Genomic DNA, 24,383 nt, shown 5'->3' on the forward strand with positions numbered 1-24,383 from the left:
ACAGTGGAGTGCGCACACTTAGCTGCTTGCGCCACCGGGCGGGCCCCAGCTCTTTCTTTTTGTTTCTTTCCCCCCATTTTTTTTTGCTGGGTTCCTGATTTTTTTTCTTGTTTCCTTTTAAAAGTGATCAGTTATTTCTACTTTACAAAATTAATGTGAGAAATGAAAGTGTATCATGATATTTTCTTTATTTACTAGTAAAGCATGTCATGATCCGATAGGTTTATGTTTTAATTTATCCTTGAAAAGAACTCAGTTTATGGTCTTTATTTCACATCCCAGCTGTTAGGGAATTGCTAAGTCCACGGGGAGTCGCGTTTGGTTATGTAATTGGGATGAATTATTTGAGTTTAAAGAAGCACAGTCACCCCACAATGTAACGTTAGCCAGTGCTGGGCGAATCCACATTCTTCCAGGACTCAGGGTTGTGGAGATCTGTGGGACTGTGATGTTTTCTTAGTTGAGGGCCGTTTTAAATTTATTTCTTCTTTTATAGCTTCTTAAGTGAAAACGCATCATTCTTTAGTATCTTGCCTCATTACCATCTAGCAAAGCTGTGCTATGGAGAGAGACGACTTAAAAGATGAAATAACAATTAAATAGGCTTAGGAAGCGTTAAACTGATAGTATTTAGTGCTTTATAATACATTCAGACCCCCTCCATTCTTTCTCACCTCTTTGTCTTCCTTTAAACAAAGTACAGGAGGTACAAGCATAGTCTTCCTTGCCAAATAGTTTTGTTCTTTCACAGTGGGAGAAAGGGAAAGAGCTTCATCCTACCGTGCTGCTCTGGGATTTCCTTTCCTGTTCCCTCAAGATGAGTCTTAAAACTTGGTTCCTGGGTCTTTGAAGTCTCAGATTCTAGCATAAAAATAAGAATCCAAGAGCGTGGTGTGGTTTTGTTACTTTGACTTACACGGGAAGACCACCTACCATGACTACATCCTCGGGCTGCAGAATATTGCATGGCCTTCGAGGAATGCATTATGAAACCGGTTCATTTTCGTACATAATTCCCAAAGCTTTAACTCTGAAGAATAAAGATTGTAGTGAGAATTCATGATATAAATTTCTGTTGGCTCTGTAATGTTAAGTGCCTATCCAAAGGCTGTTTAATCCCTCTAAGAACTCATTGTCATTTGCAGTAGTAAAATCATGTATCATATAAGAGAAACTGGGTTCCAAAGAATAACTGAATATCTATTTTATTGAGACCTTATCATGTGCCACATGTAAAGTTATTGGTCCGGGTACTTTTCCTATGTAATCTTATTTGCTTTTCCCCACAGCCCTGGGAGTTGGTGTTTTAAATGCTATATTATAGTTGAGATTAATTGAGAGTCAGAGAGGTTATGTAACTTGCCTGATGCCACATAACTAACCAGGAGCAGGACCTAGTCCTGAATCAAGGTCTGTTGACTCCTAGTTTGTTGTTTGTCCTTCCTTTCCATACCCCATTTGTGTCCCAGTGAATATGTTATAAAATTAGTTTATCTGGTTATTATAAAATCTACTAAATTAATAATCTTGTGCTGTTTTCTATTCTAGCCATGTCTGGGTAAAAATTACTCTTTTATGGGAAATAGGGTGACGATATAACTTTATTCTTCAAAGAAGGACACTTTTGAGAGTGAAAGGGGTTGCTATTAATTATTCTGGGAAAACAGACTTATACCAGAATTATCCCAGGCAAATTAGGATGCACATATGCCCCAATTATTAAGAAAACAACAAAACTAGAGGTAGTGTAGCTTACTAGGAGTATCAGCTCCCAAGACAGAGCTAAATTCAAACCCTGATTCTAGCCAAATGATTTTTGTCAAAATGCCTCAGCACTGTGCCTCAGTTTCTTCATATATAAAACAGGAATAATGTTATTAGTACCTATTTTACAGGGTCATTGTGTGCTTTAAATAGTAGTGTTTTAAATAGTGTGTTTTACACGTATTATCTGTACATGTATTACCTCTGTTTAAAAGGTATTACCTGTAATACATGTACAGGTAATACGTGTAAAACAGAGTAAACACTTGATAAGTATTATCACTTGTTATAGGCAGAGAGAGAAAATGACTCCTGTAACTATAATTTGAGTGCCATCCAAAGACTTGTCTGAAGACAAATGTAGCTTCATTGGTCCTCAGAATTAAAGGATTAGCTTTCTGGAATTATTACATAATAAGTTCTCAATAAATATTTATTAAATCCTGGAGGAATAAAATGCACTAGCATCCATTTGCATTTGATAATTTGTATTTCAAAGAGATATAAAAGAATAGAGATGGGTGAGGTAAGTGTTGGTGATGGCAGTGGGAGGATGGGAGTTTGGGTAGGGAAATGTTGCATGGAGCTCCCAGGAGAGCAGACTCAGATGGAATGTGGGAATTCTAGACAGCTCTGGGTATGAAACTTTTCTGGATTCCAAGTGGAAGGAAGGGGTGGAAATGGAAGAGGCCCCCAGACAAATGTTATTTGCACAAAGATTTTATTGACATTATATGCTAGGAAAAGAGAAATAGCTCTAGCATGGCAGGAAAATCTGGCCCTTGAAATGTGACTATGTTAATATCTCTGGCAAGTCCCTTGGGCAAGCAGCCTCAGCTGGTTCATTGGGGAACTAGGGATAATAATATTTACTTTATAGAGCTGCTGTAAGGATTAGAATGATGTGTGTGTGTGCAGGCTTGTGTGTATGCATGTATATAACATTTGCTCCTCGTAGAAATCCAACAAATGATAGCTTTTATAATTTTTAAGGCTCATAACAACTATCTGACTTGTCAAATTTTGAAGAATTTTGAAGTAAAGTATTGGAAAGCTCTTGTGAATGTAAAGTGCTTTACAAAGACATGGACTTGCTGTGAATGCTGACATTGTTCTGGTTACAAGCCCTGGCCCTTGGGTGTGCTGCCATCAGGAAAGAGTCGAGTTCCATGTTCACGTGGTCAGAGCAGCAAGGGTTCAGTCGAGGTTGTGACTGATGTGCATGCTACGAGGGTCTTGAGGTTAAACTTTAAAGCATAATTGCTTTTCTTATTCTCTTTTTTAATTTCTTTGAGTCCTGAAGTCATAGGATATGGGGCTTTAGTAGTTTTGAGCTTAATAAGGATCTTTGAAAAGCTAGTTTGACTTCACATAGTTGGCTACTTATGCTGCCACACAAGGTGAGGGGAGGGTACATCTTCATGCATTTACATGCTTTTTAAATATCTTATTTATATTTTTTACAAGTTATTCATTAAAACTGATAATATATCCAAAAAATGGTCATTTCAACTACATTTTGGGTAAATGTTTACTTTTTTTTTTAGTTAATTGTTTTGTGTGTTTCCTTAAGAGCCCATGCTGATATTCTGACTCTAATCTTGTGAAGATGCCTAGGAATATGAACTTCAATTTTCTCAGATACAAAATGGAGATAATACTACATCATATGGTTGTTGACTGGGTTAATATGATAAAGTTTACAAGGTACTTTAAAAAGTGCATTATACCTACAGGTGTGAGGTATTATTTTTGTGAATATGAATAATAATGCACCTTAAATCTTAACTTGCTATAAAGAACCTCAGGAAACATTATCATAATAATTACTATTTATCAAACTCTGCATTTTGCACACATTCTTTATTCTACAATGATCTTGCAAGAGTCTTCTCCTCTTTTTAGAGATGGAGGAAATCTCCACAGAGGTTGGGTTATTTATTCCTTATCACACAGAGAAGAAATCGCAAAATCAGGATGCAAACACCTGCCGGTCCAACCCCAAAGCTTGTGTAGTTTCCGCCATGTCATGTTGATTCCTAGTCTCTAAGCTCTGTGATGTCCCAATTCAAGATGTCTTAGTTGACTACTTATGAACATCTTCTTTTTTTAATCTAATTTCTTCATTTCTTGAGCACCTGCTATGTGCCAGGCATGTACTAAGCCCCAGTGATGCAGAGATGAATACAACCCTGGCTCTATCTTTGAAAAATTTAGTCTAGTGGGGAAGGAGGACTCCACGCATTTATGTAGTTAGAAGGCATCTGTGAGTCCTTTCTTTTTAAGGAAATTGAAATTATTGACTGACATAAAATCTTTTTTGCTACTTCATTTTCTCTGGGTGTGCTATAGAATGTTCCACAATTGCCTAAAAGTGAAATGCAGAAAACACAGTAAAATGCAAATACTCAAAGATCCATGTCATTCTTCATTGGAAGCATGATGTTCTCTTGGATGAAGTCACTGCCCCGGTTTTTTCCACCATCCTTGGTTATTCCAGCATGACTTCATAGGAGTGGAAACAAGAGGGCAGTTTGTTATACTCATGTTTTAGCTTTGGTTTCTTTGAGTCACATTGATGAAACATGCTTTAGAACAGCAGAGCTCATAGATATGATGAGGCTGCAGGATCTGAATGCCAGGTTTGATATATAACATTTCCTTTTTTCCTCAGTCTTCATGACTAACAAGTGATAAAATTTCCAGTAATTCAATAATTGCATGGCAGGGTTAATGGGAAAATTATACCGTTGGTGACATCAGGATGCTGGTGCATTAGACACATTTAGTGTAGTGGTTTTATAAGGCCACTGCCAATTGAAGCATCAGTGTGCTGGTAAATGACCTAAGGATAATTTAGTTATCCTGAATCCTCTTAAACGTATTTTCTTAATGGAAATTTTTATTGTGATAAGTATTGAGTCACTTAGTATTGTTGCTATCATATTCCATTTGTCTGGGTAAAAATACAGATGGCACTAAAAACAAGCGTATTAGCCTAATGCCACAGTGGATGTCATCAATACATTACTTAGGGAAACTCGATACACTCACCATAAAGCTTTTGAATCTTCTCTTTCATGTCCTTGAGTAGGCAAGCCTATTTTCAATTTAAAAGAAAAAATAATCTTTCAAAGCAGGATTTGCAGAAGGAATTTTCATTCATTACTGAAGATCAGGATTACTTTCTTCATCAATTTTATGGCCTTTCAGGTGAAGAATGCCATCGATTTCTCCCTAGAGTGGCAGAAAGTTATCATTGTCTATTCTTTGGAGAACTAAATAGATTTTTTAAATGCTCCACTGAGGTCACAGTTTTACTATTATGCTCATACGGCACCAGAGCTTGCAGATGCTGGCACTTCTGTATTTTTCAGACAACTGTTACAGTCACCATAAGAACCAAAAGGAACACTTTTAATTCATCAGCAACTGCATTTCATAGTTCAGTTACTTTGAAATTCTGCCTAACACGCCCCCTAAATGTGTCCCCAAACTAGAGAGTAATGCAAGACTCCTATGTTTTAAAAAATGCCAACACCACCACCAAACCAGGCAAGACATTGTCTGTCTTCCTAAGTATTTGTGAATTCCAAAATCAAAATATGAACAAAAGCAGCTTAAAAATAGTTTTCTTAGGGCCAGCCCTGAGGCATAGCGGTTAAGTGCGCATGCTCCGCTTCGGTGGCCTGGTGTTCGCAGGTTCGGATCCCGGGCGTGTGCCGCTTGTCAAGCCATGCTGTGGCGGCGCCCCATATAAAGTAGAACAAGATGGGCATGGATGTTAGCCCAGGGCCAATCTTCCTTAGCAAAAAAGAGAAGGATTGGCATCGGATGTTAGCTCAGGGCTAATCTTCCTCACACACACAAAAATAGTTTTCTTGGTTGGCAGTAATTTCAGGAAAAAACTAGAAAACTGTCCAGCTCAGAGTATGTGTCAAAGCAAAAGCATTCACGCTGTCTGTGTTTTGATGCTGGTGCCTGGTGGCCTCTGCATTGCCCCAATTGTGTTGTATCTCTGAGTCGAACTCTCGTTTTGTCTCGGCAAGCTGCACAATGGAAGCATTTGTTCTCTTTCTCTCATCGCCCTACTGCTTCAGTTCCAGGCCACTCTACCCAAACTCGAACAGAGCAAAAGGAACTCACTTTAGAATGCTTTGACAGGTCAGCAGGCTTGCTGGATGTGGAGGAAAGCTCCCACTTAATTTGTGGCCAGTGGTTATTTACAGAGCTTAGCTGTTTGTACACGGTTTCCAGCCACAGGGGGAAGGAGCTACAATGTACTTTTAAAAGTTATTTCTTTTGCCATGTGTGATATAGACTATGAACTGAAACAGTTCTGTCTAGAGCAAAGTCGTTGCTTCACCAGAGGCGTATTGTCAAGTGCAGAATGAATTTCTCCTACATTTGGTCTGCTGCCAAGCCCTTTGCTTTGTCTAAGCGAGGAACAATTCTGAGAGGTAAAATCCGTGCGTTGGAAAGAAAGTACAAGCCATTTTCACCAGAACCAAATAGAGAGGGGAGAAAACAGGACTGAGGAACAGAACAGGAAACTTCTCAGCTTATTGAGGCCTCTCTTTCCTTGCGGGAAGGATAAATGAATGTCTGGGGGCTGGTACCCCTTTTCTCAAGGTACCAGAAAAGTACCTCTCTGCACTCTCCCACTGGCTCTTTTCCCGCTGGTGTTCTGACAAGTCTTACCTCTCTTATAGCCAAGGCTAGAGTCCCCTGTCCCTGAGCTTCTCTGATAACTGTTCACTGAGGAAGTGGCCAGTTCTTTAGAGATCAGGCAATGGTTGTTCAGGTTTTCATTCAGGCAAAACAAAAACTGTATCTGGCTCCAAAAACCTTGTATGGCTGTAGCTTCTAGGTCCCCATGACAGAAGTTTCTTCCCTCTCCTGAGTTTTCCCATGAGCCTCGTGTTTATTGACCTAGTCTACCAATTCTCTTTGTTCAATGCCTCTTATTTGTGTCGTTGTCCTTGATACTTTTTTCATTTGTCTCTTCTCTATAAAAGGAGTTCAAATGGAAAAGATCACCTGTCTCAGGCAAAAATTAATTTGCATACATGATTATATAGAAAAGAGGCAGATTTTCTTTAACCTCTCAGGATCGGCCTCTTTATTTTTCACATTTCAAAAAAGCGTTTAGTGGATTGCTTGTCAGAAATTAGTCAACCGTTAAGATTTCCTCATCTGCGAAAATGAAGGGATTAGAGCAGATGATCTCTTAAGGGTCTTTCTAAACCTAACAATTTCCATGTGCTGATGATGTTCTGTCTTCTTGTGGGAAAGGACAGATGGATGCTCAGCTCTCCATACTGCACATTTTTTTGATCGATGGGTTGAACATCTGTCTGGGATCTCTAATACCAATGCACTGCAATTCCCATTGCTCACTCTTTCAGCTAGCAACAGCAGAATGACTCTCCAGAAGGTGTCAGGCCTCTGGTCTCTGGAAGAGGCTTTTATTCTCATTATTTCCAAGAATAATATAAGAGCTAGTTTCCTTTATATTTCCTTTTTTAGACTGGGAAATCTATTTTGGGATCATGGAGAAAATATGTATATTCCTCTCAAGTATCTCAAAAGAACAGAGATTTAATATCTAATCATAGTATGAATTTATAAAACATAAAATATAAATAGGAAAGGTAAGAATATATTTTGACTTATTTCATTGAGAGAAGCCAATGGTTTTTTAAATTAATAGATTTTATTTTTTACAGCAATTTTATGTCTACAGAAAAATTGAGCAGATAATACAGAGAATTCCAATATTACCTCTCCCCCCCATTTCACCTACTGTTATCTTATAGTAGTACGGTACATTTCTTACAATTAGTAATAAATTTTATTAATTATAGTTATTGGTTATATTATTATTAGCTAAAATCCATAGTTTATTGAGATCTCCTTAGTTTTTAACCTAATGCTTTTTTTCTGTTCCAGGATCCTACACTACATATTATGTCTCCTTAGTCTCCTCCTGGCTGTCACAGTTCTTCAGGCTCTCCTTGTTTGTGATGACCTTGATAGTTTCGAGGAGTACTGGTTAGGTATATTGTAGGAGAACCCCCTACTGGAATTTGTCTGATATTTTTCTCATGATTGGATTGGATTATATGTTTTTGAGAGGAAGATCACAGAATAAGGTGCCATGCTTATCACATTGTAGCAAGGGTAATATCATCCACATGATTTATCACCGTTGGTGTGAACCTTAGTCACTGGCTGAAAAAGTGTCTGTCTTCAGTGTCTCCATTGAAGCCAACTACTTTTAAACCAGTGTTGACTATTTTTTTCCAAGTAAAGTTCTAGATCTGGAAATTAATTTGGAAAAGAACATGAGGAAATGGTCTTCAGTTTGATGAAAACAAATGAAATAATCCATTTGTTTTCCTTCTGTCTAAAGAACCACAGACCTAGATATCTAAGCTCATGACTTACTCAGACCACTCTCCCAGGGAGATAAATTTTTTTCTGTCTCGTTGACACACCAGGAGATAAAAAGGGAGGAAACAGAAGATGCTCTTTTTCTCTGGGAAGTGTCAGTTTCATGAAGGAATTGCTGCCCTGTTTATCATGACTGTCGACTCAGACATTTCATTCTGATCTATGAAACATTTAAAGAAGGGACCATCCAGGGTACTTTCAGCATTTCGGAAAGCCTTGCTCAGGGAAGGAAAAGGCATTTCCTAACCTTCGTCTGCATCTTTCTAGCCTGACTCCATCCAGGTTGATGAGACTGTGAAGCCTTTCCTGTGGGCACAGGCTGTTATTTTTTATTTAAAATTGAGTGAGGAGCTGGTCCCCTGGCTTAGCAGTTAAGTGTGCGTGCTCCGCTGCTGGCGGCCTGCGTTCAGATCTCGGGCTTGCACCAAAGCACTGCTTGTCCAGCCATGCTGAGGGGGCGTCCCACATACAGCAACTAGAAGGATGTGCAGCTATGACATACAACTATCTACTGGGGCTTTGGGGAGAAAAGGGGAAAAAAAGGAGGAGGATTGGCAATAGATGTTAGCTCAGGGCCGGTCTTCCTCAGCAAAAAGAGGAGGATTGGCGTGAATGTTAGCTCAGGGCTGATCTTCCTCACACACACAAAAAAAAATTTGAGTGTTTGAAATGTTACAAAGAATCATTCAGGTGTGTAGTTCCTTGAGTATCCTGTCACATATTTTGATATTAGTGGCAGTTAGGAAACTAACTTCCTTAACAGAATACAGATGTGACCTGAGTAACTGGATATACTCTGTAGTGTCTGGATTCTAAATATCTCATATATGAGTTCAGCAAAAGGAGTTGCCTTTAAATAAAACCCATTGCATAGATTAATGTGTATTTACATAATTTCTTAGTGACATCCAAAATGATTTTTATAGTATTTATTTATACATTTCTCCATGATTTTTTTTCTTATTTTGTTAATCTGTATTTACATTATTGCTACTGTGTGCACGCACATACAATTTCCTCTTTTTCTTCCACTGACCCACATATAAAAACGCCATTTTCTTAGCCATTAGCATGGATGATCAAAACCATGATCTTTGCAGGATTGGGTACAAAGTAGGCACCTAATAGAGTTAGCTATTTTATTATTATTCAAAGTAAATTATAAGTAGTATGAGACTTGTATTACTTCCTTAAAGTTTCTTGTATCTGTCCCTTCTTTAGTTTCAGTGCCACTGCCTCAGTTCCTGTCCTAATTTTCTCTGCTTTTCTTCAGCCCATTAACTACCCTGCAGCCAGATGGAGTTGTCTAAATATTAAATTTAATTATGTCTCGTGCTCCCACTGTAACTTGTCCATTTCAGCACATCATGATGACTCTGGATTGCTATCATTAGTTTTCCGTCCTGCCTCCCCCCTGTGATTATGAGATCTCTGAGACCAGGGACAGTGTCTCCTTCACCTTCAAATAACTCCCAGTACACTGTCGACTCAATAACCGTGTGCTGAATGGATGCATGAGGGTGATCATATTTGGGTGGTATCTGGTGGACATCTCCATGTGTAGACTAAAATTTTGGTGTTTGTTTTTGCTTTACTGCCCACATTTCATGAGGCTCTTAAAAAAATCTCTTATGGATGTTTCTAAACATGGGCCAAAGTAAGGAGAATACTATAATGAGTCTCCATATATGCAATCAACTTCAAAAATCATCATTTTGCTACTTTTGCTTCATCTCCCTCCCACCCTACATTTTTTTGTTTGATTTTGTTGAAGTATTTGAAAGCAAACACCAGATATTATATCATTTTTCTTGTAAATATTTCATTATGCCTCTAACTAGTAAGGCTTTTTTTTTTCCACCATGCCATTATCATACCTCTTTTATATAATTTAATACCAAATACCTAATATCCATATTTCCCTGATTGTCTCAAACCTGCCTTTTTTACAGTTGATTTGTTCAAATCAGGACCCAAAGAAGGCCTGTACGATGCTTTGGTTATAATGAAACATTGTTTAATATTCACACACAGGGGAGTGTGATTTATGTCAAAGATGGGTGAGTGGTGGTCTGTATAGAAAATGTATTTCCGCTTTGCTTTCTCTCTGTTCTACATAAACATGTAATAACATTAGGCGTAGAATTAGACATTTACATGGTTGGGCATTTTGCCTCATTCATTCACTCAGTAAATATTTATTGAGTGGCTACTCCATGTTAGGCACTATTCCAGGCACAGACATTCAACAATTAAAACAACAACAATCCCTACCTCATGGAGCTTACATTCTAGTGTCGAGAGCCTCTGCAAGGGTTAACCCTAGACTTGACCTGGGGTGGAAAAAAAAGAAGTGCACTGCTGAGTCCAAAAGGTTTAACTAATGCAGATTTGGCATTTGGAAGCTAGGCTATAATTCTTAAGCTTTGAGGTGTTTTGCAATTGTCAGGTCCTTATTAGAACATTATTTCCACCGTAGTTATCTCTTTCTAACCCCTGTCCAAGCCAGCCTGCCCACTTGCTGGATGAATCTCCTTGAAACTCCATTTTGATCATGCCATTCCCTTACTAAAAAACTTAAAGTATGACTCATCATATTCTATAGATAAAGGTCAAACTGCATCGCTTGGCATTTAAGACCTATAAAATCTGACCCTAACTCCCACTTTCAGTTTTATCTTTTTGTTCTGTTAACTCTGCTCTAGCCAGACTGGTCTCTTGAACTTGCCTTGAGAAGTCCTGATCTGTAGCTTCACTTAGGCCAATAGTAACTCATCTTATATTCTCCTTTGGGTCTTTCTCTTCCATTCCTTTCCTTCCTTCCAATTTCCTTTTCTGTTCTCTCCTCTTAACTACTTCAAGACTCAGCTTAAGTTTTATCACCTCTGTAAAGATTACATTTAATGCCTGACCCACCAATATGCCACTTAGTTTACATTGCCTTGATTTATAAAACCAACTTTGCTAAGGCCTAGGCTTTATAAATCAGAAAGACCTGGATTTGATTTTTAGTCCAATCACTTATTAGCAATATGTTCTTGGGCAAATACCTTTATTTCTCAGAATTTCCCTTTGCTTGCCTATAGAATGTAAATATAGGATGATTTTCACGGAATTGTTTTGAATAGTAATTGAGATAATGCATGTAAAGTAGTCAATACAATTTTTTGTACTTGGAAACACTCTGTAAGTGATAGGTTATAATTATTATTAAATTTTTTTTTTGTTTAATTATGTCGTCTTCAACTAGATTGGAAAGCACTGAAATAATGCCTTGTACACTGTTGATACTGCGTGGTTTTGGGGGGAGTTGTTTTTCAGGTTTCAGACCTACCACTTTCAGTGGGGTTCCTACACAGTCATCTACATATTCATCCAGTTGTTCATATATGGTTTAGTAGTCAGTTGTGACTAGATAACTATAAGGTATGAATGGAAACATACATTCTAGGACGTGAGGAAAAGCTACTGTACCTATTATTCCTGTTTAAGTAGTTGTTAAAATTAGAGGAAAAATATGATTGAAATTAGTGAGTCTTTATCTTCATATGGGGTTTTCTATTAAGTCTAGAGAGGAAAGAGTTGTTGAGAAACTGATGCTGAGAGTATCTGTCTAGTTAATATTTTATTTGTTGCAAATAGTTTTCAGTGTTGTTTCTTTGCCAACTGCAAAGCAGAATACTCTGCCTTGAAAGAAGAAAAATACGAGGTGTGATATATTTCACCACTGAAAGCTATTCACAGTCAGAGGCCAGGAGAATCGAATTGAATTGTGGATCTGAAGGAGGCCAAGCAAGTGCATTTTAAACTGAGCTAAGCCCAAGACGCTGCATCATTAAGAGAGGAGAGTTACAGGCTCACAGGGAAGAAGAGAGCACTTATACTGCTCTCGATTCTCTTGGAGAAGAATAAACATGGATGCAAAGGCCCAGGAACTGGTTTTCAGTTTCAAAAGGAAATAATGCATGTTCTCTCAGTGGAGCTCAAAGTATTCAAAGGCTCGACAGAACAGCCAATGAGAGCTGGAAGCAAGGACTTCATGCAGTAGCTCTGTGTCTTTGGCAGTCTGTTAAAATTGGGAACAAAATTAAAAGTAGTTGAGTGCAACTGGTTCTAAATGTCAAACGGAACACTTTGCCCAGCATGCAGTGAACAGCGTTGATTTTCCTGTTAGGTTCCTAGTTGTGTGAGATGCCGGATCAGGTCCCGGTTAGTGCGTTTGCTAATGTAAGCTCTGGGCGGCAAACGGGTCCACGATTAGTGTTCTGTGATGCTATTGTCTGTTAGTCTAGGACTTTGGGCCAGGTTTTTGTGAACTGGTGCTATTCTTTTGACACCTGAAGGCGATGTTCTTCTTCTTTCAATTTGATTCATCTTTTCCAGGGAAACTTCTTATGAATTCTTAAATGTTGTACTTCCTAAATTGGTACGAAGGTACAGAGAGGGTTGTTCATTACAAAGTGAACTATGGGAACACTTTTTCAAAAAAGTATCATGCCAACCATCTGATCTCTATGGTTACACACACGATTCTAAGGGAGTTTGAAATGATGGTTCTGATTTAAATGTCTAAATACCTGTTCTTATTTAGAAGATCTGGGGTGGGGCTCAAGAATTTGCATCTCTAACAAGTTCCTAGGTGATATTGATATACTGCTGATCCAAAGCCCATTGAAATAAGGCAATGATTCTTGTCTTATTTTCTCAAACTTTAATATGCAGAAGGATCACCTTGGAGAACTTTTAAAAAGTACAAAATCTTAAAAGATTATACTGTGATGAGGCTCAAGACTCTAGGATTTTTTAAAAAACACACTCAGTGATTCTGCTGTAATTGGTCCACGGACACTGGTTTAGGGACCCTAAGCCATTGGAACATCTCTAACCTGTTAGTATTTGAGTCCTTCGTGTTTTCGTAACCATTCATGGCTTGAATGTTAATGACTGTTAAAGTTTCAATCTGCCTTGAAGAGTAAGAGACAATAGAATGGAAACATTACAATATTTTAATGGCTTAATGATATTGGGCTAAATCATATCTCATGAAAATATGATATATTGTGATACAATATGATGAGCATTTAGCAAAACTTGAAATAATATAAACACGACTTTGGCATGAAAAAGTTGTCTGATCCCCTGATATTAAGTAAAATGTAGATACACCAAATCTCTTAAAGGAGGCAGCAAGATATAATGAAAAAGGTGACTTTGGAGATGATAGATCCTGGCTCTGGCACGTACAAAGCCTGGGCAAGTTACTTAGCCTTGTGATGATTAGTTTTCTCATTTGTAAAAAGGACTTAATAATTCCTGTCTTCATGTCATGAAGAATAAATAGAAAGTACATGTGAGAAGGCTAGTGTAGCTTCTGACATATTGTAGATGTTCAATAAATGGTAGTTATTAAAAGAAGAAGAAATGATAGGCCAGAGGCATCTCTTATCTCTTAGTTTTTTTCATTGCAGTTTAACTGTGAGATGGGAGATGCCTATCCAACTTAACATTCCTTGGTCAGCAATTTCAGACACTGCTTTTGTTGGAATTTTAGACTGACTTTGAAGGTAAACATCATTCCTCAAGTTTCTTTCATAGAATAATTATGAGTGGAACTCTTGAAGATATAAATTAAAACTGAGAAATTTTTAAACTAATTTTGGATATTGTGTGATGGAAAGAATGTCCTTTCTTTGATTAAATAGATATATTATATGCACGTATCTTCAGGAAGGCTAAGAAAATATTGAAAAAGATGAGATGAGTTTGTATATATTGGCATGGCCAAGATCCACGAGGACAAAAAAAACAAGTTCCAAAACAATGTTATATAATTTTTAAGACAATAACTATGTGTATGTACGTAAAGCAATCTGGAAGTCATACGTTTCTTATTAAGCCTGATTATTCCAACAGTATCTCTCTCTTTACTTTATATGCTTATACATAAAGTATTTTTCTCTGTACTTTATACACTTCCATTTTTTTTTCTTATGAGAAGGAATAGATGGGAAACTCAGCCAGGATTCTTGAAGAGACTTTAATGAAGAGACAATTTAAGGAGAAGTGAGTCAGGTTAAGGGAACCATCAAGGGGTGGTGAGGTACCTTGGGGCCACCATCATCACCATTAGTCTAGACCTGAAGGACTGAGATGGAGGAAACTGTGTTACTAGAATGTAGAAGAGGGGCCATCTAATGGAAGCTGTACTGCTAGAGGGATGCGGCCCCTGCCAGAATGTCAAAGCAGGGAGGGACCATGAAGAATATGCATGTTAGTCTCTCTCCTATCCCACTTTGGGATCTCTTGCTGGTGCATCCCACTGGCCTAACTCAAATGGAAGCTGGTGGGCAAGGGAGCTTGTGTAACAGTCTGTGGAGGTCAGCCTCACAGGACGAGAGCAGGGCAGAGAAGAGAAGGGAACAGATGGGATCTCAGGGGTGCCTAGAAAATAACCAGCACAAGCAGTTATTTCTTTTGTAATGAAAAATTTTTAAATCAATTATCTTGTGATGGAGCACGGAGACAGGAAAGTGAGGTAAAATTCTGCATGTATGTAAAGGGGAATAGCAAGGAATTTGGTCTAGTTGTAGGATAAGTAAAGGAAAGTAGTGATAATTAGTGTTGGAAAAGGTATTTTGGGTCAGACAGATGATAGGTGGTTTTTAATGACAGTTTCAAGATTATAGACATTATTTACTGGATTTTAAGGTAAATTTAAAAAGACTCTTTTCCAATCCTTTCAAATTAAAAGGAAATCTTTATAAATTTTTTTAAAATTTTATTTATTTATTTTTTTCCCCCACAGCCCCAGTAGATAGTTGTATGTCATAGCTGCACATCCTTCTAGTTGCTGTATGTGGGACACGGCCTCAGCGTGGCCGAAGAAGCAATGCGTCGGTGCGCGCCCGGGATCCGAACCTGGGCCGCCAGCAGCGGAGCGCGCGCACTTAACCGCTAAGCCATGGGGGCCGGCCCTAAAAGGAAATCTTTAGAATATTGTGAAAAGCTGGATCTTAGTAGGGAAGAGGAATGAAAATGAAAGACAGGATGTCAGAGTGGAGAGAACATTAACTTAGCATCACAGAGACAATGGCTAGAATCCTTGATGAGCGTTGATTATTACTGTGAATTTGTTCAATATAGACTCTGAACCCATTCCTCATGGACTAAATGTGCAAAATATTTCACATGGCTATTGTGAGATTAAATGAATAAATGTATATAAAATGCTTAGAATGAGGTCTAGACATAGGCTTCTGTCAACAAATGGTAATACTTACCAATTTTTGAGTGACACATTTATGCCAGGCGCATCTATGTACTGTCCCTAAGCCTCCAAGTAACCTCATTTCCTGAGGAGGATTGAGGCTCAGAGTTGAAACAGTTTGCGCAGAGCCTATGGTTGGCAAGTGGGAGAGTCAGGCCTTGAAGCCAGGCCAGTAAGATTCCAAAGCTGGGCTCTTCCTGTTAAACCATAGTTCACATCCTTTGACCTTTTTCCCATAGGGCACAAACACACTTCAAATAGCTTTCTGAGAAAAGCCATAGGATATCATTGTGTAGTAAGTTTTCTCTGAAAATGATACATGGAGGCTGTTAATGCAAAGGTAAAAAATACTTGAATGTTATGTGTGAGGCAGCACAATTCCTAAATGGATATACACACAAAAATCAAAGCCTGCTTTTGGAATGTGACTCAGTATGTCATCATAATGGTCCTCGCGGCCATCAACTCCAGATTGTTCTGCATATCATAGTCAGTCTGCCTAATTATTTTAACTTGTATAATAGGGATACTCAGGAAGAATTCATGCCTTTTCCTTGTAGTTTTAAAAATTGTTATGTAATCAGAGAAATGTCAAAAACTTTAGAGAGCCTATAAACTTTCTAAAGAGAATGAACACAAAATAAAAGTGCAGGAATTAATAGTATTAATGCATATCAGAGAGAAAGTATAACGAGAAAGAAGATCCTGTTGACAATTGCAAGAAGTATTAAATACTTCACGATGAGCTTATCAAAGGGTGTGCATGGACCATGCAAAGAAAACTGGAATACTTTTTTGGGAGATGAAAGGGAAGATTTGAATAAGGGATGGATGAGATGACAAGTCATTGTTGGTATGTCAGTTCTTATCAAGTCTGTTTATAGACTGGATGCAATCCTAATAAGTCTGGTTGGACTTTAAGGAATTAAACTCAACAAATTGATACTAAACTTCAATTGGAAAAGACATAAGCATGAATATAAAAATACATTCTAAAAAAAAAAAAGAGCAATGAAGAAGAATCTATCCTACCAGATGTAGGGACACATATACATCAGCAAAAATTAGGACTAAAGATGAGTGGAACTGAAAAGAGATAAAAGAGCTATGTGTACACACATACTTGAATTTTTATAGAAATTTGACAATAATTTAAATATCATTAAAAAGACAATGGCCAAGTAAATTATGAAACAGCAGCTCAATGTACAAATTTGCAGACATTAAAATGACATACATGAACAGTAGGCAGTAACAAGGAAAAGTATAAGTAATAAAAAGTAAAGAAAGAATATAATATTTTGTATTTATAGTGTGTTATAGATGCTAGATTTAAAGGAGTACGTACTCATATTCATGCTAGGTTTATATTCACCTACTTAAATGAGTGCATATTCATATTCATAGATTTAAAGGAGAAAGAACATGAATAAATAAAAACTGTTAAGTTCAGATAGTGAAATAAGAGTGATTTTTGTTGTTCCTAAAATCTTTTACTATTTTTGTAATGTTTTAATAATAAAAGTTTTAATATAGACTATGTAAACTTTCATATAGAATATGATCCAACTTTCATATAGAATATGACCAAAGTGCATTGGCTGTGTTGTTTGGCATTCTCAACTTGAAGCAATGAAAACAATTCTCAAGTATGAACACAAGAATTTTATCTTGTTCTCAATTATCTTGATTATCTCAAATCTAAAGTTCCTTATGATTAGATGTACATTTTCATAATTTCTTAAATCTGTTCCTCTTACATATACTATTTTTCCATCTTCTCATCTGCTCTGTTTTGCCTGTTTTTCTGAGCTCTTGAAATATTTACATATTATTTGTTTGCTCTTTTGCATTTATAATAGTGACAATTTTCTTACAGAGCAATTTATCAGTGCCTACTACAAACTTATTTTTATTACAAATGTAAAAAGTTTTCTTAACGATAAATTGAAATGCTTTCAAACTTATTTTTCCTTTTTTGTTCTTTTAGGTAAGTAACTGAACAGGAACATGAAGAACTGATATTTCAAATGACAACCATGTTGCAAAAGGTACTTTTGGTATTTTAATATTACTGTAAAAGGAATCCTATAAAAAGACACAGAGGTTGGAATATAGCTAAGTACTATTTTGGAAAAAACAATTTTTTGTGTAAATAGATTTAAAGGAGTTATAGCTTTAATAATATTTTAATTATGAGAAATATAATAGATAATAGGACTTTTCTTTCTGTAGGAAATTATTGTCGGTATCATTTGGGAATGGAAAGATAAGTAAATTGATCATTTTGTCAACATATTCATTGGTGGAAAGAGTGAAGTAGGGGAAAGCAATTAGATGCACTAGACAAAATGAATATATTGGGATTTGTGTGTGAAAGTCATCTGTCTGTTTTCCTAAGATCTTATGGTTTGTTTTCTGTGATCAACACATTGTCTATCAGAATTGGTCATAAAATTGATTGCTCTAAGCTGGTCAATAAGGCAATTTGATTCTGTATAATTCAAATAGATTGCATCAGTGTGGAGAATTTTCCAGATTCTATTTATATGAAAAACAATTTAAATAAAAGGGAGGGAGGGAAGAAGGAAATATTACACTTAAATAAATAATAGAATATAAAAATTCTTAGTCCTGGATGTTTATCACATTCATGGTTTGTGGAAATCTGATTTCTTTTAATGTCATGAATCTTGTCTAGAAGAATCTCTTTCTTTGCAAAAAGAAAATTTTTAAATATTATAAAAACCATCACATCTGGTTACAGGGGAAACAATTGCGTTATGACTGTTGGATGAACTGTGTGACACCATTAGCATTGGCAATCGTGCAAAAGAACAGTGATATTTTACATGCAATGAAGTGTGTATTGTCCCTTTATACTAAATTAACAATTTATTCCAAGGAACAAAAGATATATGAGAACACTAAAAAAGGAGAAATCAATTCAATGTCTGTATAAAATCACAATTTAAAAAAAATTTCTGATTTTGCTTAGAAATTTCCAGAAGGCCCTTATAAAATTCAGAGCAGGTGCCTCAGAAGAGGCTTAATTTGAAGAGGAGTTTGAAAAAAAGTTGGGGAAATAACTTTACAGCAAAAAGTTTATACTCGTCTAATGATGATCATTTGGTTAGTATAAATTTTTGTCACTTTGTGGCTATTTTTTTGAGTGTCAAATGAGAATTAGGCAATTTCATTACTACTGATAATGAGAGAGCACTAATAAGCTTGGGCTATTTTTAGGGAGGGCAGATATGACCCTATCTTTATTATATTAATATGTTATGATACAATTTGTTTCACTTGAGATACCAGTGAGACTTCCAAGTGTAAAGGCTAAACGGGCAGTTGGATAGGTAGTCTTAGAAACTCAGAGGCGAGATCCGTGGTAGATTTGGGGAATCATCGTCTCACAGTTGGTAACTAGGACTGTGGGAATAAATGAGACCACTTTTGTAGAGATTACAGTGTGATAAAGAACAGAGAACCAATTCCAATACTTGAAAAAAAGGAGAGAATAATGAGTTGACAGGGAGTGCCAAATATTGCTGACAGGTTGAGGAAGATGAAGACTTCAATAAACTGACTGGATTTTCCACATAATTGCCCTCAGTGACTTTGGCAAGGGAAGTTTTTGTGGAATGGTAGGGACAGAAGCCAGATTGAAGTGGGTTGAGGAATAAATAAGAGGTAAGGAGATGCGGTTAGCAAAAAAGATAGTTCTTTGAAAATGTTGTCTGTGAATAAAAATAGAGAGAATCCAGTAGCTGGACACGGATGTTGGAATGAGAGAGAGTCTTGAACATGTTTAAATGTTAATGTGAACAGTGCAGAGGAAGGGGAGAGATTAAAGGCATGGGCTCCTGAAAAGGAAGGCAGGGATGAAGTAGGCAGTGCAGGAAGAGGCATTTCCCTTGGTTGGTGGGAGGATACCTCCTCAATATAACCAAGGCAATGATGGTAGCATATGTACAGATACAGATAGGCTTATAGACTTGGGAGGGAAAGTTTGGGCAAGTATCAGCAACGGTTTCTATTTTCTCTATGAAGAGGGTGTGGCCAGAGTAATTGGTAAGGATTTGAGGAAAGAAAAAAGTTTGAAATAGTATTTGTGGAGAATGGTAGAGGGAAATTTGCATTGGGAACAGTGTTTTTAGACGAGGCTGGTATCAGTGACTGGGCATTTGTAGTGTCATCAAACTCTCTGAATTTTGCCAGTGGTCTTAAGCTTTCAATTTGATGACAACCCTTCACCATTGTAGATCATGACAAGCCTTAGGTGCTGGGAGGATTTGTTTAAACCTAATAAGTACCTTCTTCCATACAATTAAAATAGAACCGTAATTGAAGACATTCATCTAAGTGTGATCTTTTCCCTTAATTTTCATGAACATATATTATGTGTGTTTATAAGGGTACTGTATATATGAAGATTACTTTCTAAAAATCAGAAATCAGAGATATTCTGCTTTGAGGAAAGAGAGGAGAAAGATATTGACTATTATTTTGTCAGCTCCTCAGTTTTTGTATGTGTCTCCTAATGACAGTATTTTCATGGCAAAATTGAAGAACACTATTTGACCTTGAAGAAAAGATTACTTTTTTTAAATTGAAAACTTATGTCCTGTTTGCTGTGACTGAAGAGAGCCTGCTGTCCCTACTCAGGCGTCATTGGCTTGGCACGTTCTTCCTACTCTGGCGAGTGTCCTTTGGACAGTAGAGTTAGACTCTGAAAGTATTAAACAGGCCTAGAAGATGAAAGACTTCGGTTTGTTGACTTTGAATTATAAGAATGTTAATAAGCCCATTTAACTAGAAACTCTAAATTTCTATTTCCCATTTTGGTTTTAAGAGTGGTTACCGAGAGTATAGAGTTCTTTATAAGACTGAAGAGATCTTCTTCTAGTTCAGGGACTTTCAAATGTTTTTTTAGCTGCAAAACCACTTTGAAAAATAAAATCTGGTGTAAATAAAGATAAAAAGAGAGCTGTTCTGGTTCCAGTATGCATGGTGGACCTGGGATCCACCTACTCTCTCCACCACTTTCCATTCCTTCTCATCCCATGTTCAGGTAGGTCCCCTGAGACATCGCCATTGAACCTCCATGGAACATTGTTTGAAAATTACAATTCTTAGTGATCACAACTATACTGAATTTCATCAAAATATAAAGTTTTTAAGATAACTGTGGTTTGAAGATAATTTTTTTTCTCTATAATAAAATAGGCAAGTTAGTGTCTACTTTGACCCAAAGTATATAATTATCTTATATTGCTAATTTTAGTGATAATAGTAATTTTGGCCAACAAAGCTCCATAAAAACCATTGCTAAGTATGTTGCAAATCTGGGCTTTGAAAAGCCAGGCGCTCCGTTTAATTAATTCTGCTGGCCAGGATGATTGAAGTTTGTATATGAGGAGCCATTTACTACTGCTCATGAGTAGAACTGCTCTTTAAATTGTCTTCAAAGGATAGACATATGATATGGCAGGAAGGATTTAACTGCCTTGATCTTGAGCAGCCATGAAACTACATAGTATAAATTACTAGGATGTTGATCTTACATTAGGATATGACTTTGCCTGGGGCTGAGAGTATCTATAGACATGGAATTGAATGTTTTCAAGAAAATAACAGTACCTTGTGAGAAACTAGAGCATGGATAAGGTAGATAGAGGGAATAGTCAAAAGAAGGCTAAATTGAAGTATGTAGAACTTGCTAACAGAGTTATAAAGTCAAACTAATAGGGGACAGTATTGAACATATGATATGTGCCACATACAATACCAAATAGTTTACTTGAGTTATTTTTAATAGTCATAGCAATCCCATGAGGTAGATACTATGACTCGATTTTATATTTGATGAAATGGGGACTCATCGAGGTTAAGTAGCTTGTCCAACTCACACGGTAAATTACCAGCAGATGTGGTGGAGCCAAAATTTAGATCCAGATCATTTTATTTCAAGACCAAAGCGACCTCATGTTGGCAGACCCAACAGCCAGCTGAGATTAGAAGTAGTTGAACTTGTGAAGGCAAGTTCAAAACTTTAGACATATAGCAAGAAGAGGGCTGTTCCTCCAGGCCAGAGAGTGCTACCGAAGAAGTTAAATACCTCCAGTGGCTCACTGAGGAAAGAAGTGGCTCTGAGAGTCCAATGAGGGCTTGTATCCTTAGAACCTACTGCCTTTTTAATTGCCTCCACACAATCCTCTCTCTCAAGACTATGGTGATTAGAGGACTATCTCTGCAGGGCTCAGGCCACTTGGGGCTTATGCCACCAAGAGCTTTTAATATTGAGGTCAGATGGGGAGAGCTCCCGCTGGCTGAAGATTCCCTGCAGTGTCTCTTAATTTAGAAGTCTGACCAATTGACTGGGAGAGCTTTGTCCTTTCATTCCCAGATTCATTTCATGGGAAAAGAGAAGGAGCTCAGTTCTGGGCTGTGTCCCTGACATCTTCTATTCAGGTGCAAATCCCTGAATCATACATTACAGTCTGTATCTACTGGTACGTGAGATCTTGTTCTGGTTATAGAGAAGCAAGTAACAAAAGGAAATAAGAATAATTAAAAGGGTTAAATATGACATCATGTGAGCCAGATATAAAATTTATAGTCTCGAGTTTTTAAAAGTTTTTTCAAATCTTGTTTAAATATGTAGGACTACTAGGAGATCAGATATTAGGGAGTAGAATACCATGCATTGACATGATTATTGATAATATGTACATTTTTGTTTGCCTGTGATGTCAAAAAATTTTTTTATACTTCTGTGGTGCCAATTTCTTATCTTTTTGTGTAAATCAAATGTAATATTTGAGACATTTCTTACAGTGATAGCATGTTAACCCTTTGTTCTGGTCAATAATTATAAGATGATTTGCTTAAATTTAGATAACTCAAACTCTCAAACTCTGTATTTTCTGAGATATTTTTTCCTAAAGAACATATATAATTGGGAGTAATGTTAGAATTAGATTTGTTCATCTTAATCTAAGTGTTACTAACCATCAAATCAAATGGGGGCTTTCTAGTCTCTCTCAGCTAAATTGCATAGCTAGATGTAGATATATTATCCTTATATTACTGTAATTGTATTTTACATACAGTTCTTGTGACTGGAAAAAAGAATCTTCTTTCATTTCATCGTATTTCCTTTTTTGTTGTGTTTTGGTTTTGGTTAAACCTGTACAATTGGCATAAAAACCCCTTTTCTGCTCCCACTGTGAAAAAAGGAGAAAATGAAAACTCAATAAACCAAAGTATTACCAATTTTTCTGAAAGAAAAGAACAGACTTTTTGGAGAAAAGTGTTCACTGTTTTTCTGTACCATGCCTGGAACCAATCCCTCGCTCTGTGGTCAGTCTACAACAGAGACCGTGTGGGAAGGATTGGTATCTGATAAAGTGAACAAAGCTCTAATGAGCTAATGGTTACTTACTTTGTCAAAGCAAAATGTGCCTCCTCTCCCACAATTCCTCCATTTAATTTGTATAAAGTAATTGTAATTCTAGCAATGCTAGTAATTTTCTTTATTTACAGTTACTATATTGGTCACATAATTAACCAGGGGCACTGCAGTAAAATTTGTGTTAATTATTGTTGTCAACCATAGTCTTTAGTGTTTAAAATTTTGCAAACAAACAATAGAGTAAGCATGTTCTTCTCGGGTAAATTGGAGAGACTTAATACGCATCACAAACTTATATGCATCACAGTGATCCCCAGTGTCTGAGTCCTCATGCTTAGAGGCAACGCATATGAGCAAAGCAGGCCCTCACCCTGATTAGCGGACTAAAGCTGGAAATACTGATCCCACAGAAAGGATCATGCTTTTCTCAGCATGCATCTGGCCCTTTCCATTTTGCTTTCATCAGCTAGGGCTGTTCAGTGGTGCAAAGAAAACATTGTAAAATGCTTACAGCTTTTAGAAGTGCTTCTGAACTCTCCAAATAGTGGTAAGAATTGCAAATCTTAAAGGAAGAGCCTATCACAGAAAAGCTTTATTCAGCTCTGCAGGCAGTGGTGAACTCCTGTTACTGAGAGCTTCTCTAAAGTAAAATACTTACGAGAAGGGGATACTGAAGTATTCATTGTTGTAATGCTTAAAGGGAACAAACATGCGTTTCATTACACGTCTAAACCTAATATCTGTGAAGGGTCTCTGTGGCCGCCAGCAGAGGGAGAGAGTGAAATTTTGCAGATGGATAAAAAGAACTTTCAACAACCCAGCTTAGTTGTTTGGCAAAAATCCAATGCACTGGGAATTCTCCAGCAAAATGGGTTGAACTTGGCAGATCTGCAAATATGCATATTTCTACTCAGTACAATCAGGCAGACATAGAGATTTCCAGAGGAACTAATTATCTTTTGTCTTTTTTACCTTAAAAAGAGGGTAATATTGGGAAGACAACTGCTAAGAGATTTTAGAAGCAATGTTTGAAAAATGTTGAAAGGAAAACCTATATTTAGCCTTTTTCAAAAAAGTTTTTAATACCCATTGGTGTTCCCAAAATAATTTCTCATAATTGACAGAAGCCCAAGCCATATGGTTTATAATTTGAAGACTTTTGTTTATTATTTGCCATTTGCTTTTTAAGTAAAAAGAAATTCTCTTTCAATATCTTGTGTTTTTCTTGCTACTTATTGCTATAGTTTCATCATTATGAAATTAATGCAATCAGTTGTCTAAGTATGTATTCATATGAGACAAACCCTGTTTACTGAATCAGATTATTTACATTACAGAAAAACAAGCTACACAGGGGTATAGATGAGCTTATCTCCAAAGAATATTTTCTGGAGAATGTAGGCATATATGAAAATGTGCTGTATATATCAATATTAATGTATAATATATGTTTTATATTATGTTTGTTCATATGAATAT

The 24,383-nt window shown here is 36.8% G+C and overlaps 1 protein-coding gene across 3 annotated transcripts in view; it reads left to right on the forward strand.

Annotated features, from left to right (window-relative positions):
• Nucleotides 1-24,383, forward strand: part of ANK2 (ankyrin 2) — a 617,273-nt gene that overhangs the window by 151,286 nt on the left and 441,604 nt on the right. For 2 of the 3 annotated variants that reach the window (XM_058549940.1, XM_058549939.1), the window contains exon 2: nt 17,478-17,538. The exons of the other annotated variant lie outside the window; for it this stretch is intronic. In XM_058549940.1, coding sequence (XP_058405923.1) covers nt 17,518-17,538 — 21 coding nt within the window. In that variant the 5' untranslated portion in view covers nt 17,478-17,517. The remainder of the gene's footprint in view (nt 1-17,477; nt 17,539-24,383) is intronic. 3 annotated transcript variants of the gene reach the window in all.

Source organism: Diceros bicornis, chromosome 11, assembly GCF_020826845.1.
Source record: "Diceros bicornis minor isolate mBicDic1 chromosome 11, mDicBic1.mat.cur, whole genome shotgun sequence".
NCBI classification, from domain to species: domain Eukaryota; kingdom Metazoa; phylum Chordata; class Mammalia; order Perissodactyla; family Rhinocerotidae; genus Diceros; species Diceros bicornis.